The following is a 16,124-nucleotide window of genomic DNA, read 5'->3' on the forward strand; positions in this document are numbered from 1 at the left end:
CTGGTAACGACGGCGGGACAGAGGGAATTCCGCCTGGCCTGCGGCGTCCAGACTGACTCGCTGCGGTCAGTACACCCACGCCGGCCTTTAAAGCGCGGGCGCTCGCGCCTGCAGCCATGGGGCGAGCACTGATACAAGGACATGCGATGCCGTTTGACGGAGTCACTCGACTGGATATCAGGGGAAATTTCTTTACGGAGAGAGTGGTGAAATATTGGAACAGGCTGCCCAGGGAGGTGGTGGAGTCACCATCTCTAGAAGCGTTCAAAAAACGTGTAGACGCGGCACTTCAGGACATGGTTTAGTGGGCTTGGTGGTGTTGGGTTGACGGTTGGACTTGATGATCTTAAAGGTGTTTTCCAACCTTAATGATTCTTTGATTCTTCACTTTAGCGGCACTCTCAGGTTAGAGACCTTTGCCTGTTCCAAGTTCCTGCGATGGAGCTTTCTTGTCTCATAGCCAAGATGGTAACGGTACTGCATGGAGCTACGGAGCTCCTGACGTACTCCTGACATACTCCTGACGTACTCCATCCTGGCTGTTTTGGTGTCACAGCTGGGGATGTGTCGAACTACAGCATCCTTTTGTGCCGTTACGCACATAAATATCTACGGTGGAGAAAGCGGACACCGAGAACTCGCCACCATCGATGAGCTACGTGAGCTATGGAAAGCCACGCAGCGGTGTCCCCTCCCTCCTGTCTCTGCCACCAGCACTAACAATGACACCAGCAAAACGGCTGTGGCTTCTGCCAGGACAACGTCCCGCTAACAGGAACGACCATCGCTCCACCTTAGGAATAAAGCAAATCGAATGACACCCGTCCTGGATCTCTCCTCCGACAGATGGCAAGCAGCACTTGACAGAAACCGTGCCCAAAATGCAAATAGAAAATACTTAGGCAGCTCGGCTGACAGGGCAACAAAGAAAGGTACCTGGTCGGCCGCAGCTACCCAGGGACCTCGCATGAACTGACAATAAAAACATACTGATCCATCCCAGAACGGTGCTGGAACGAAGCTGCTCTTCGTGGGAGGGAGGGATCTGCTACGCAGAATAAACCGGGCTCAAAAGACTGGTGCAGTGCCCAAGTCTGCTCCATTACCGATCGTGCCTTGTTGTCTTGCAGCACCTCTCATCCAAGCGTTTCAGCGTACTTCGCTTATCCAGGCAAATCCATCCCCAAACAGAATTCCGAGCGAGAGGGTGGAAACTGCACCAGAGATCAATGTGGGCCGTTAATTAGTCCTCAAGCCCCTCTTACTGGGAAGGAGTAGAGGGATGATTTTATTTGCCAAGGAAATTCAAAGAGAGGTTTACCAGCTTACAGTGGTGCTCTGCTGCAGTTTGGGGCCGGAGGGGAAGGAAGCAGCTCCTCCAACAGACCTGCGAGGGGGACTCAGGAAGAGAAAATTAATTACCGGTGCTGAACTCCGGCCAAGCCATCAGCCACCACACTCCTGCATCCTTACGAAAACTACCATGTGATTTTTAGTGACCACAGATGGTCTGGATCTGGGTAGCGCTTCTCAGCCGAAACGGGCAATTGCAGCATCGCAGACATCCTCGGAGGACGCGGGGTGAGGCAGAGGACGGCGTGGGGGCTGCGCGGTGCACACACACTGCTCTTCCCCTGACGTCAAGCTGTACGTTTGCAGGGCTACAGGCACAATCGGACGACAGCTCTGGGAAACACCACACCAGTTATCCCAGTGGATGGGGACCAGTGGCACGAGCAGCTCAAGGGGAGCGGGCAGAGGAGCGATGATGAACGACTGAGTGGTGGAGGACACTTCCGAGGGCTTTTTCTCCAAAAAACAACAAAAAGCAAGTTGGAAGATGATGACAGCAAAAGATCGTGCCCTTTGGAGAAGCCTGCCAGCAGCTAACAGAGACCTGGCATCTTGCGCTGCGTTGGAAGGCCTTGGTGAGCTCCTCCAGTTGCTCCGACAAGTGAGGAGGGAGCCGGTGAGGAGGGAGCTGGGTCCCAAGCAAGCACGGTCAGGACTTGGGCTGTGCCGGAGCCCGGCTCCTGGCGCTCTCTTTTCCACCGCAGCAACGCAAATGAGAAGATTCCTGCTGGATGCTGAGCTCTCTTCAGCATTTCCTGATGTCCGACCACAAGAACCACCATGAAGTCATGACTTCCCTTTTAACAGGAGCTGGGGAAAGGGCTGCATCCCAGCCCAGCGTCCGGGAGCTCTGGCTCGACTGCGGCCATGCCGAGTTCCACTGGGCTCGCAGCTCCGTACCAGAAAACACGGGAAGTAATTATGTGCAAACAGCAAGATCAGGGCATGGAGAGCAGTGGGGAGCCCTCCCTCGGGATTCCCTGCGTTTGTTTCCCTTTTGGTGGCCAAACTTGGATGAGGCAAAGTAGCTCAATTCACAGAGGTGCCTACGCAAAAATATCTTACGCTGGTCTCCGTAAACGTGGTCGAGGTGGGTGTTCTTCTAAGCTGCGGTGCTGCCTCTGAGCATCCCCGTCCCCCTCTGAGATGACAGTCTTCCACCCCTCCAGCTTGCCTTCCAGATTTTGCCTCCCATTTTGGCAAAGCCCAGTTCCAACCGGCCACTTGGGACGATCCCTCCTGGAAGCAACACCCCTCCCTCCCCAGACCTGCCCCCCCCCGGCACCTGATTACCCCTGCCAAGGATAAAAGCTCAGTGCTTTAACAGAAAACAACCATCTCCTTTTAGAGCTGCGTCATAAACCCGAAATGCTGACAAAGTTTGTTAGATTACACCTGTATAAACAGGCACTAATCAAAAATATGCTCCATAAACATAAGCTTTCAAACCAGAGCTCTGTACCGCTGATGAGTACGGAGCGTGTTTGTTTATCCATGGCTGAACTTGCTCATTTACCCCATAAATCCTTAAATAAAGGCACTGCCTGCTTTTTGTTTTTCTTCTCCCCCTTTTCCTTGAAGCAAAACCATCGCGAGCGTGCTAGGGTGGCCTCGGCAAACGCTGCGGTGACAATCTCATGAAGACTTATAAACCAGGAGCTGCCGGCACAGGACACAATAAAGCTCCTGTTCCATCTCCGGTGACCTTTAATGCAAATCCACTCAGTCCCAGGGATCTCGCGGCTCCTGTGCCATGCCGGCGCTAAGAGGATGAAGCCTCAGAGAAGCTGACTTCTTTTTGATGCTGCCAAGCCTGTTTGCCTCCTTCCCTGCCCTTCCGTTCTTTGAAAGCAGTTGCCGTTATGACACAGTATCTCCATCTGGCAGGGTGAATAAGCAGATCCACCCAGAGCCGTCAAAAAAGAAGTGAGTCAACGCTAGAGATTTAAAGAAGTATTGTGAGATTTAATTTCGAGCTAAGGGGATTGCTTTTAAATAGCTCCCTTTAAAGCATTAAATCCAAGGCGGTTGCACAAACGCAGCGGAACGCGCAGACCTCCCGTTCCTATCACCTTTCTACAACCAGCCAGCTATTTCTGGTCCCCAATAGTCAGTGCTGCGTACGCCGACCTCTGAGGCGCAGCTCCCGAAGCTGTACAGGAGCTGGTCAGTCGGGATCGGCACGCATCCAGAACTTTCTCCCAATTTTTCCAAGCTTAATGGCTATTCCACCCCCCCCGCTGCATGCCAAGACTGCTTCGATGCCTGGTCTGCCAAGGAAAGCAACAGGCACCGGCGCTGCAGAGCAGCAGGTCCCCCAGCCCGTGCCCAGGGACCACCGGGACATGACACTGGCAGAGCAGGGGGAAGCAGGGGAACCGCTGGACGCAGACGAGCAGCAAAGCTCCCCAGATGATCTCACACCGAGTACGCTGCGTTTTGGACGGGAACTTCTGCTCTTTGCTCCCCGGGAAGAGAGGTAATAGGAAAGCCCAGAGGGTCCTGCTTTCGGTCTGAAATGAGAACGTCTCGCCTCCTCTTCAGCACGCTGCTGCTGCGGGGAGAGCAGGCAACCCCACGTCTGCAGTGGTTTGCTTAGGTGTGGCAAATCGGGAGAAAATGTGGGAATGTAACACACAGTAAATACTCTATTTTCCAAGCCAACAGGCTAGTGAGGACTAGCTAATCCCAGGTTTTCCTGTTATTCCCCCAACGGAAAGGCTTCCCAGCCAACCCCCACTGGTTTGTGAAATACTTGGGCTACGCATCTCGTCGTATCTCACTTTTCTGGCAGCTACACCAAGCCTTTCGGCTGGAAGTTCCTGATTTCAAACCAAGGTCATTGGCAGTCCTAGTGATTAGTGTCGCTACAGCAACATCACTCTGTTATGCAAAGAAAGTTAATCTAGATTCCTAGCACTCAATACATTAAGTGATTGCAAACAACGTCTGATGATGTCTGATGGGCGCTCGTGCTCCCCATTCTTAGGTTTACTCAGAGCAGGAACAAGCCTCGGCCAGATCACGCCTGCCAACACCTCAAGATTCTCCAGTGGCTATTACAGTCACAACCCCAGAGGTCCGAGTTTCTCTGGTGCCGAGTTACGTACCTGAATACAAGTCCCAGTGCACTCCTTGCAGAGGCTGCAGGACAAAGCCCATCTGCTTGCTGGGATATGTGAGATCTTTGTAATGGGTTCCATTTTTTCAGGACATCCAATGCTAACCTGGTCACGAAATAGAAGACAAGTTGTAAATACTGGTTACCATCCCAAATCTCCTACAGGGGCATGTCTGTGGCAGTCTGAATGAGGGATGGATTTTTTATTAATTTTTCTGGGTCACTTGTAATTTGGCAAAAAAGCCCTGAATTCCAAAAACCAGAAAAAAATCTGGGTGAAATGGAAGGAAAAATTTATGTCAGCACTTCCTCTGAACTAATTCCTCATCTCAGTGTTGCTGTGTCTCTCAGATGGGCACATGAAATCAGCTTTACCCTGCCCAGACAGGTCCTGTGAACAGCCCCCGCCTCCGTGCCCTTACACCCCACCTCAGTGTCCTCCTGTAACGGGGTGCCCCTTGGCTCCTAATTAAACACAAAGCCCGATGACGGACCGGCATTGCAGCTCTGACCCTGGCATTGCTTGATGAGCCAGACTGGACTTGTTATTTATTAGACCATTAAGGAACGTCCTGGGCTGAGACCTGGAAACCAGGTCCGTGCCTGCCCGTTTGTCAAGGGGAGGTTGGAAAACGTCTTACTTCAGGTATCCATAAGGCACAGCTAACGTGGACCCATTTCGTCCCGCTCCGGGTGGGCTTCAGCGCTCCCCCTCTCTTCGGGCACAGCAGACACTTTGGCTGAACGCCGAGGGCGCAGGTCCGGCACAGCCAGCTCCCGATGGGGACCTTCAGGATGCCGTAGCACGCCTGCACAGACACGAAGGAGGCGGCTTAGTCCCAGGAGCCCGGGAATAGCGTCCTCCAGGGCCGCCTCCTTCACCCACACCTTTCTCACTACTGCTGGCTCATCGCCGCTGCAGCTGGGCATCCGAATAACAAACAGCAGATGTAAAGCAGCTCCGTAACCACAGGCAGTGAGGTTAAGTTCCTCCTTCCTTGCTACCTTCACACGGATACTCATGCCGGATCGGTATGTCCTGGGTTTTAATTAAAAGCTAAGTACACAAATGTGCTGGGTGTGTATCGTGCCAAGCATCCACCCGGCTCTGGGTCAGGGTGGGGGGCAACAAGGCTGCTCCATCAGAGCCCCCCGCCCCGCCAGCTCTGCGGCGCAGACATCTGCCCGCTCATCTCCTGCCCGTTTCTGAACAGCTACCAGAGCCACGACAACTCGGAGAAGTAAGAACTACCATGCGGAGAAAACCTCTGAGGTAGCTGAGGGCTGAAAAGCCACAGCCCCATGACTGAGTGATGGCCACGCTGGTTATACACCCAACACAGCCTAATTGGGGAAGCGAAAATAACAACGGAAAGGTAAAAAGGGGAAACAGACAGGCATGAATATAAATCAGAAGGGAGGACCCATAAAGGACGGTAAATCTACAGGACAATAAATCTACAGGACAATAAATCTAAAGGAGGCAAGGACACCTCTATGGCCAAGAGAGTGAGAGCTAAAGCACTTGGGTTGCCCACGGAGCTCCCCGACCTGCTGCGATAGCGCAGGACGCAGGGAAGCCAAAGCGCTTCATAAATATTTTTCTTCCGTACTTGGGGAAAAGCCAAATGATAAGCCGTATCATATAATGAAGATGATAAAATACCTTCCACTTCAGCTGCAACTTATGACCGTATTAAACAGCTATGGCTAAAACTAAACAGTTTTTAACCAGCAGGTCCTGATAACTCGCGCTTTAAGCATTTTCAGAGAGTGGCAGACAACTGCCTTGGGTGCTAACGCGGGGCTGTGTCACTGCGTTAAGTGAGGCAACGTAATTAATTCTAGACCTGGTTGCTCTGACATCCCTCCAGAGGCAAGCGGTCAGCACCGACCAGGACCCCCAGTGCTGCTGGCTGTAAACTGAACCCAGGCATTTGTCAACTCCGCTTCTTCCACTTTACCCGCAAGAAGAAGAGCTTTTCGTCCTGCCACTGCAGGTCACCGTCAGGCGAGTGACAGTGCTGCAGGTGGGGACGGGGCAGAGGGAGCACATGGAGGTGTGCGAGCGTGGGAAACGCGTAGCTGCAGTCTTTACTGGCCAAGAACAGACTTTATAACACGCCTTTAGGTTGCTCCAAAGCACAAATTGACTCTGATAGTGATTTCCAGGGGGAAAAAGCCACTTCGTGAACAGATTATTGGGATATTAAGGAATTAAGGGCTGTAATATTATTGCTGCGAGTCTACACGGTTCAGAGAGACTTAACTGTGTGTTTCACAGCGCCTCCAAATCTGACAGATAAATCATTTCTGTAACAGAGTTTTATAAAACATGTGATTTACTACCAGACAAAATCAGCCCAGTATGTACTACCAGGAGAATAAACTGGCAGACTGATCTCAAAATCCCGTGGAAAACAGGAATTATGACCAAGTGCGCGTCTCCAGCAGAATCTGGGCTCTCGGTTATTCATTGCTAGAGGCTCTAGAGCAGCTGAAAGTGCAATTCTGCTCCTCGGAGCAAACACTGCAGGGCTTCTGTTCCAGACAAGAAGCGGCTCTGGAAATGAGGTGGGTTATCAGCTAAACACGCTCCGCCTGTCCAGCACCAGCCAGAAAATGCTCTGGGAACACGGAGCCACTGAGAAGGGGGACACCGAAAAAACGGGGAGGATGCTGAGCCACAGAAAAGCTTGGTGTGGTCCACGTAACAGAGGGAGAGCTCAGCTGTGTCCCCACGCCAAGGAACGGGAATTCGGTAATGCCAGTGCGGTGGAGCGATGAACCAGAACGATTTAGCAGCGGGGCGGGAGGGAGATTCCTCCTCACTGAAAATGTTAAGATGAAGACTTCATGTGTTTACCATAAGCTATGGTTCATAGGAATTAATTAATAGCAAGCTTCATAGCTGCTGTTATGCAGATGAGATGATGACAACGATCCCTTCCTGTGCCATAACCCACCACCGTGCGTCTGAGCACAGCCCTGCCTCTGCCCCTTCCCGCTGCGACACAGGAGGACGAGGCACCGCTCCGGCCATGTCCCCCGGGACCCCAGCTCCCCGAATACGCATTGGCACCTGGTTCCCCGCAGGAAAGTATCGTCCCCAGCAGGTTTTGGATGCGGGGCTGGTGAAGGCACAGCGCAGGTTAGATAAGAAACACGATGCCACGTTAACATCCCACGCTGTGGCTCTGGACTTTGTGGCTTAGAGCGTAAATCGGGGCAGAGATCAAATCAGGGGCAGCTTACCGGCTGGCATCGGGCTTAGGGATGGACTTTGCTCCCTGAAAACGATGGAAAATCTTTTATTTCCTTCAACAGCCTTGAAATCCAGCTTGCCGCGTCCCCTTCTGCAGCACCGCTCTGCTCCCAGCACCGGGGCCGCTGCCGAAAGCGGAGCCTGTGGGGTGCCGTGGCGGGCGCAGCCGGGGTCCGTATGTCCCCGCGGCAGCGCTGCGCACGCTGATCTGCCTCCCCCCGAGCCCCTGCCCGCCGGCACGTGTCAGCTCCCAGCCTGACATTGCCACTTGGGCTTGTTAAAAAAACCAAACCAACAACACCCCCCCCAGCCCTGAATCGTCCTGGTACTTTGTGGAACCTGATTCACTGATGGAAACAATTCAACACACCCACCTCCCGCAACTATACGTATCACCAACGCAATCCCACCTCCAGGAAGCGCTGATGGAAAAGTTGCCCAAAAGATGAGCAAATGGCTCTCTTCAGAGGAAAAAAACCCAAAACCAAACCCTTTACACAGAGGGTAAAGCCCAGGAGCTGCTACCACCATCCCAGCACCCCCTCAAAGCACAACCAGCCAAACCTCCCCGGACCCACGGGGGACCCGGGGAGACCCTCGCATGGTTGCCTTCTCCTGGTCAAGGTTTCCCCAAGCGCAGGAGCCCACGGAACCGCCCCCCGGCCAGGGCTGGAAGCATTTGCATTCAGTTCTAAAAATAAAATTATTTTTCCTCTAGGCAGCAAAATAAAATGAAATCCTACTCTCATACAGCAGGGAGGCTGGGACAGAAACCCTGGGATGTGCGACAGTGCCAGTGGAGCTGGAAGGTCCTACTACCCCAGTATAACGCTGTGGAGGACACTGGAGGTCTGTGCAAGCCCACCTCTCCAGCAGACCCCCACCCCTCCCAGCCCACCAGCCAGTCCCACACATGGTGCTGATCACCCCTGGGTGCTAAAGGTCCCACGGCTGCAGTTTAATAAAAAAAGATGGGGTAAAGAAGGAAGAATAAGCGCATTAATGGAAGAGGAGGCATAAAATAAAATCTCACACAGAGCAGAGAATAAGGAGGAGGGGGCAAAGCAAGCTTGCAGGAAGCGGTTTTCAACCTCTGGTTGTGTATTTCTCTGGGCACTTGTGAAGGGTGGGGGCTAAGAAAGTAAGAAAAGCAGGACTGCTGTCTGCCAGCTACCCAAGACCCCGGCTGCTACCCCTGCTCCGCTGGAGACGTGCTGGGAATCCGTCAGAAAAGCTCGGTAGGTGCCTACAGCAGCTCAGGGCAAGGGGGGCGGTGGGGACGGGAGGAGCCCAGAGGAGGGTGTAGGAGCGGGACGCGCAGGCAGCCGAAGCCTGCCGCTCCCCGGCCGCGGCGGGCGCTCACCTGGTGCACGCAGACGTTGCACTTGTCGCAGAACACCATCTCGTTGCCGTCCTCCCCCTCCGGCGAGCGGCAGACGTCGCACACCACGTCCTCGTCGTACTCGATGCCCAAGCCCTCCTCCGTTTCGATGGCGATGTTCATGTTCTCGTAGCACATGGTCTCCAGCTCCTCCAGCACTCGCTCCAGGGTGATCTCGTCCAGCTCGGGCTTTTCTGCAAGGCAGAAGAGGACACGGATGCAGCTCCGGCGCGGGAGCCCACCCGCCCTCGGGGAGCGTTTTGCAAAGGGCTGAGCATTTTAGATTGCAATTCAAGAGGCAAATCCACGGCGACGGTAAGAGCGGCGATTCAGAAGACGATTGCTTCTAACTCAGGATGCAGTTTATGTTTCACAGACAGTAACAAAATATTGCTGCTGGCGGAAAGAAACCCATTCAGCCGAAGCAACGCGGATAATTAGGTCTGACAGTTTAAATGTTCAAGGAGACAAGTTTTGCAAAGATGCTTTCTGCAGCGAGGGCTCAGACAAGCTTTGGCAACACGAAGTCAATGCTTTAATTGTTAAGACTGAAAATTGACCCTTTCAAGGCCAATTAAATGGAACTGTAAAACTGAAGCTAAAGGCTGAAACTGAGGACAAATAAGGGTTTTTTTTCATGGTTGGGTTTAGTGGAATCAGAAGGTCAGACACTGCCATGTTGTGGTTTATCCCCCCCGTACCAGGATCTTTAGTGGAAAGAAGTGGCAGAGGTGCTTTACCAGAGGTTTTTCCGGAGTGACAACCAGGAATATGAGGCCAATAACCAGGAGAGGCTTTTTCAGAGTGGCAACCTCCAGCAGCGGGATACCGAGCCACCCTCACGAGGGGGATGCTGCTGCCAGGAGCCCGGCACCACCGAACGGTGCCACGCTGAGCGCTGCTCCCAAAGGCGCTGCCTCCCAGCCGCACGCAAAGATCCCGGTGCCACGAACGCAATGTAAGGTCACTCCAGGTAAGGAGAAAAAGAAGGGAAAAAGCGTGTCAGCGGCAGGAGGGAGGTTCTCTGTGAGGGCTAAGAGGCAGAGTTAAACCCCCACCACACCCTGTCTCCCAGCAAGTGCTATTTCATCACCGGAGAAGGCTCAGAGATGGGGCCGGAGATACGAGCAGTATGCAGTAAAAACCATTTCATCTTTGCATTTCATTTGTGTATATTATCCGTGATGACAGCCAGGACGCTCCAGAACACGCCAGGCAGTGGAGGAGCCTGACCTGTGCTGCTGTCCACCTTGCTGGTTGCAAGGCAACGGGAGAAAATACCTCATTTATGAGCAGAGAAGGGGAAAAAAAGGCTTGAGAAAGAAAAAAAAAACAAACTCAAAAGGCTTTGGAAAAAAACTAATATGAAGCAGTTATTAATGAAATGTTCAGTGAGAAATTTGCCACCCTGGGCATCTCTCGAGCCACAGCGTGACAGCCCTGTCCCGGCTGAGCGCTGAGGCCCCGAGAGACCCCCGGGGAGGGACGGGGCACGGGGGTCCCGGGCAGCGCTGCCGGCCCCTCTGGCTGGATGGTGCTGGCAGAGGCTGCACCTTCCCCCGGCAGCCACCGACTGGCTGAAAAAACTCTGTCAAGGGGGAAAGCAACCCGCAGGCGAGCTCGGCAAGCGAGCGCACCATTGTCTGCCTTTTTATGCTTTTTCCCAACGTTTCGCATTGGCACGGTTTCCCTCGGCTTGACAAGTCTCTGCAAACATCCAGCCTGGCATTTTACACGTCTGTGTCGAGTCTGAGATACCATCTAAGACAGACAACACTGTTCCCTATCGCAGCCCTTTCAAGTGCTGGGGCTGCTGTGCCGCAACACGCCGAGGAACCCGACAATACCTGTTTTATTACGGAGCAGCCCCGGCGATGGGCGCGGGATCTCCGCAGAGCCCCAGGCTGGCACGGGCCGCCCGGGGCTGCCGGAGCTCAGCGACGTGAAGCATCCTGCACTGGCACGGTGGCACAGCGAGCCCTGCGCGCCGGAGCCGGGACGGAGCCGCCGGCTTGCTCTTGGCACCGCGCGGGTCGGATGCAGCCGGGCAGGGAGTGGGTTACAAACAAAGCCAGGGCATTATTTTTGCTTTAATGGTGCCCCTTTATAAACACGCCACCCGAGCTGCACTTGATCTATGGGGAGCTGCAAGCCGTGACTTTCCGTGAGCATTAAACAAGCCCAGCAAGAATATACTCTCCTTGGTCAGTGATTCGAGTCTGCATCTCTGACTACGATCCCAGGCACCGGAGTGTCAGCCTGGAGCTACTCCCTTTCTCCCAAAATGTCAGGCTCCACTCTCTCTGCTCTTCTGGAAAGCAAAATGATCATTCCAGTGTTCCCAGCGCTCTTCCCGACGCACTTTCCAGAGCTGCCCTGTGCTCAGGGGAGAGGGCAGGCAGAGCGCCGGCAGCTGCAGGCAGCGTGAGGAAGGAAAGGGAGGGCGGTTTCCACAGGAATCATGACCCTGAGCTGCCCGCAGCGTTGGGATCGCGCCAGCATCGCCGCCGTTCCCATTTCACCTCGAGCGGAAAGAACCGGCTCCCATCCCATCACCTGCGTTCCCCACCCGCAGCGATGCCCCGGCATCACCAGCCTAACCCTGGGGGGAAAGTCCCCGCCGATCCCAGAACTCTCCCGCAGGAGCGCGACCAGCACCCCAGCGAGCTCTCCTGACCAGCCGACGTGCAATGCGGTTCTCATACCGCTACGTCGAAAACCAGAGGTCTCTCCCTGCCTCCCGCGCACGCGCGCGCTCCCACTCCATTTAGACGCAATTACATTAGGAATCCGTTTGGCAAGCGCCGTTCGGAATACCTCGGAGCTTATTGAATTGACAATTGCACTTGATGGGGATGAAGCGATTAATCGCTTATGAAACACTAAACAATGGGGCCTGGGGGTGAAGTGCTTTTGCTATTTGCGCTCCATTTATCTCCTTCGGCATCGTGTAAAGTTTGTGCTATGAAACTCCATTCATAAAATCGTCATCTTTTTGGCTGTGAAAACGCTGTCTGTATCGATTGTGGCCAGCTAAATAGCAAAACCAAAAATACCCCACCAAAACACTCCCTCTGCGCACGCACAAGTGACACCGTTATTGTCCCCGGGGAAGCAAAATAAAAGACCCAGCTGCTGATCTTGGCTACAAAGAGTAAATCCAGTGACATCCGGGGGGTAAAGTCACACTTGAGACCATCACCAGGGCCGTGGACTCTAACTGCTGACCAAGAGAAAGGTATTTTTACCTGGTTAAGGTATGAAAGGGAGGGAGGAAACAAAGCTTTTCCGAGGCTCCGCAGGGACGGGCAGCATCCAACTGCCCGATGGTTTCTGTCCGGAGGGATGTAGCCAGAAGTGAGAATTTAACCTCGCACCAATATAATCACCGGCAATTTGGAGCCACGTTCAAAACACGAACGCAGGAGTAAAAGGCTCCATGTCCCGTCACCCCTTTCAGGAGTCCACCCGTGTCCTCTCCCCGTTAACAGCGAGCGCGTTAACGACAACTGGTTTTAACGGGACGCCTCTGACATCGCCCCGCGGCGGGACGGGACGTCACCCTGGGAGCGCTGCCACCCACCGCACCCCAGCCGGAGAAAAGCTACCCTCTCCCGCCCGGAGCAGGGTGCCCGCCCAAGGAAGCATCCCCCCGTGGAAAAGGGGCACTTGGCTTTGGAAACGGAAGAGGAGAAGAGGTGCCAGACAACGATGTGCTACGGGAGATCTCCAGATCTGATTCAGGAAGGCAAAACGTGCAGGATCCCGGCTTTTCCTTTGAACTTTGCTCCCAGCGGAAAACTCTTCAGGGTCTGCCACGATCCCTGCAGCCCCGCAGCCGCCCAGCATCCCCCTCATCCCGGGGGGCTCCCGAAGCGCCCGCCCCGACCCCACGCACCTCAGCTCCCCCAGACTTCGGAGCAACTGCCCGTACTGCAGCCGAAACACAGGATTTAAATATTTTATCCCAAAGGAGCTGGGATGGCTGGGCTGGCACCGAAGCCACAGCACCGGGTCTGGGAGAACCACCAGCCACATTCCTTTACACAACGCCGCTCTCCGTTACAATTATTTCTGTAATAGCGTAATTTATGTGGCATGAAGGAGCAATATTCTTCTGCTAAATGAATTCTCAGCTACTCCTTGCCATGGTATGAGCTGACTCATTGCACAGGGAGGAAAAAATAGCTGGAGAGCCGCCTTTCACAAACCTGAGACCTATTTCTGACTAAACTGTGCTCTGCTAAAATCAATTTACTGAAACAATAAATCCTTTTGCCCTGTGGAGGATACCTAGAGATAAAACAGCTCATGAACAAACAGTCATCAGGACTGCAGGCTATGCCATTAGCTGATCCATAAGCTATAAACCTTGGAGTCTATTTTTCAGTAAAAATATATATAAACAAGCAAAATTACTGTTTTTTTTTTAAATAAAAAAAAAAAGAGAGAAGAAAACCACTTGTGAGATGATGTAGGCTTGTCTCTTAGTATCTTTGAAAAGCTGAGAGCGAAAGGACGCCAGCTCCCCGACGGCACAGGGCTGCTCACAGACGGCACAGGCACCGCGGGCTCCCGAGATCTCCTTCCAGCTCGCCCCGGGCGAGTCACTTCAAACCTGCCGCCTTCGGCTTCTGCCTCTGCAAAGCTGGGCTGAGGATCCTTCCCGCCGCGCAGGCCGGGAGAATGGAAGCAATCCAAAGATAAAAAGCACTGGCTAGATGCTAAAACAGAGTTTAGGCACCGCCGTGCAGAAGGGCTCTTTGGGAGAAGCACAATTTGCCTCTGAATAAGGCCGGGAGCTGAGCACCCACACACTCAAGGCACCCACGGGGACACCAGCCAGCCCTGCCCCAGGCCGCGTGCTCGCCTGGGCATCCCTGTCCCAAATGTCCTTTGCAAAGGTCAGGGGATGATGGCCGAGCACCCCAACACCACAACAGACCATCCGGGACTCCCCCAGCCACCTCTAACCCATCCCCTGCCGGCACACAACGCTCGGGGGATGCGGCAATCGTACGTTAACCTTTTATCAATGTCGCTCATAAACGGACCCTCAAGGCAAAGCCTGACCGACACAAACCAAACAGCGGCGCGCAACCTGCGCGAGCTGAGCATCCGCAGCGGAACTTCTAGACACGCCGTTACAAACCCGGCCCGCTAACGCACTTAGAAGATTTACAGGAACCAATTATCGCCCTTTCTGCCACCCACCGACATCAATTACTGCTCAAATTTAAGATGATGACAAATTGTTTTCGAAGCCACTTTATAAGCTGCTGTCTCTCTCCAGCGATGCTCGGCACTGACAGAGCTGTCCTGGAGCGCTTCTGATGAAAGCCGCCTCGCTCTATCCAGCAGCAAAACTCGGAATATTGCTGGGAACTACTGCAATTACCACGAGGAATTTATGGAAATAGCAAAACCACGACTTGACGTGAAAACTGATTGTGCTGAAGACTGTGGAGGCAAAATGTCTAAAGCTTCTCCCGCTGGCTTCCAGCCCTGCTAATCCATACATTCATGGCTTTCCTGCAGTATCTGTTTCTATGAGGAGTTAAATAAGCTCAGCTTTCCCTTCCAGAGGCTTACGGTGTTTTCACCTTAAGGAACTGCCACCTGAAAATATTTCTGTATTTCCTTACTTAAAGATAAGCTTAAAGGCCAAGGCTATTTTCACACAAAATTAGCCTGGATTATTTAAGCCTGAATTCTTCTTCTTCCCCCCTCCCTTCCCTTCAGCCAGCCCGTGCCGCAGCACCCAGCAAACCGCCGCGTCTCAGCCGGGCAGGGCGCCGCGGCTCCCGCTGCCGCGGGAGCACCCCGGCCGGCGTGGCTGCAGGTGGGCGCGGGGCGCGATGCTGTTCGCCCGGGAGAGGAGCAGAAGCCCTGCGCACCCACCGCCGGCTCCCCGGGACCCCCGCCGTGCTGCTCAGCAGCCCTCCGTGGGCCAGCCACCGCGGGCTCTCGCCGCCACCGTTCCCGACTGCCATCATTTCTGCGCCCCTCTACCCCCGGGGCTCGCCGACTTGCCTCTTCACGAGGGGGGCTCTGCCCGTGCGTTAAAGCGGGGCATCGACCCCTGCACGAAGCGCGACGGCTCGCCAGCGAGTGAGAGCGCGGCACTCGCAGCTCAGGCGAGTCCTCCTCCGTTGATGCCAACGGTGGTAATCCAGATCAGCGGCGATGTAATCGAGAGCAGCTTCCTGCCCTAAATCTGGTCCCAAGACACTTCTACGCCGTACATCGGTACCTCTACTAAAGGCATCTCCTGCTTGCGACGTACCGCCACGTAGCAGCGGATTTGCTGGTTCATCTATCCAGGCACCAAAGCAGTCTGCTGCCGAAATGATTACTTGTGCAATGAGCTCACGGTCTCGGCGGAGAACAAAGATTTCAGGCTACGTGCGGATGTTTGTTGTGGGCTGCAGCACAGACACGGTATAAAACAGCTCCGAACTGGCAGATTTCTTCAAAACAAGGGAAAAAACCCAAACCATCCACACAAACAGACCCCGAGTTATTAATGGGCCAAGCTTTCTCAAGCGATGAGCGGCGAGCAGGGGAGCCCGGGCGCGGGGGCATGGCGGGGAGGGGGACGGCCGGGCCGTCGCTGCGAGCGGTCCCTTATGGCTGCGGGCTGGGGGGAAGGCACTTGAAAGGGAGAAGCCGCGCTGGTGGTTAAAGGAAACGGATCCCACTACAAAAAGCACAGACCTCTGCACATCCTCCCACCAGCCGGGGCTGGGGAGCATCCCCGAGGGGGCGGCAGCCGCCGGGCCCCCCGCAGTGGGGCGGCGGTCCCCGTCGTGGGGCTCCCTCCAGCCGGCTGCACCGGCGGGGATCGGGGCTGCACCTCTGCCGCCACAGCACGGTGAGGAGCCGCGCTCAGCGTCGTGAAACAACGGAGGAGCTCCAAATGACAGATACCGGGGTGGCTCTGCAGAGCGGACGGAGCCTGGCCCTGGTGACGGGCACCCGTGGGTGGGCAGCAGCCACGTGGG

At 54.4% G+C, this 16,124-nt stretch overlaps 1 protein-coding gene across 1 annotated transcript in view; it reads right to left on the reverse strand.

Moving 5' to 3' along the window:
- Window positions 1-16,124, reverse strand: part of JADE2 (jade family PHD finger 2) — a gene marked incomplete at both ends in the record, with an annotated part of 73,271 nt that overhangs the window by 15,642 nt on the left and 41,505 nt on the right. Inside the window, 3 exons of the mRNA XM_082006211.1 lie at window positions 4,464-4,580; window positions 5,116-5,283; window positions 9,103-9,314. Of these exons, the coding sequence (XP_081862337.1) occupies window positions 4,464-4,580; window positions 5,116-5,283; window positions 9,103-9,314 (497 nt within the window). The remainder of the gene's footprint in view (window positions 1-4,463; window positions 4,581-5,115; window positions 5,284-9,102; window positions 9,315-16,124) is intronic.

The sequence above is a fragment of the Phaethon aethereus genome (assembly GCF_964289735.1).
Source record: "Phaethon aethereus genome assembly, chromosome: 14".
In the NCBI taxonomy this organism is placed as follows: domain Eukaryota; kingdom Metazoa; phylum Chordata; class Aves; order Phaethontiformes; family Phaethontidae; genus Phaethon; species Phaethon aethereus.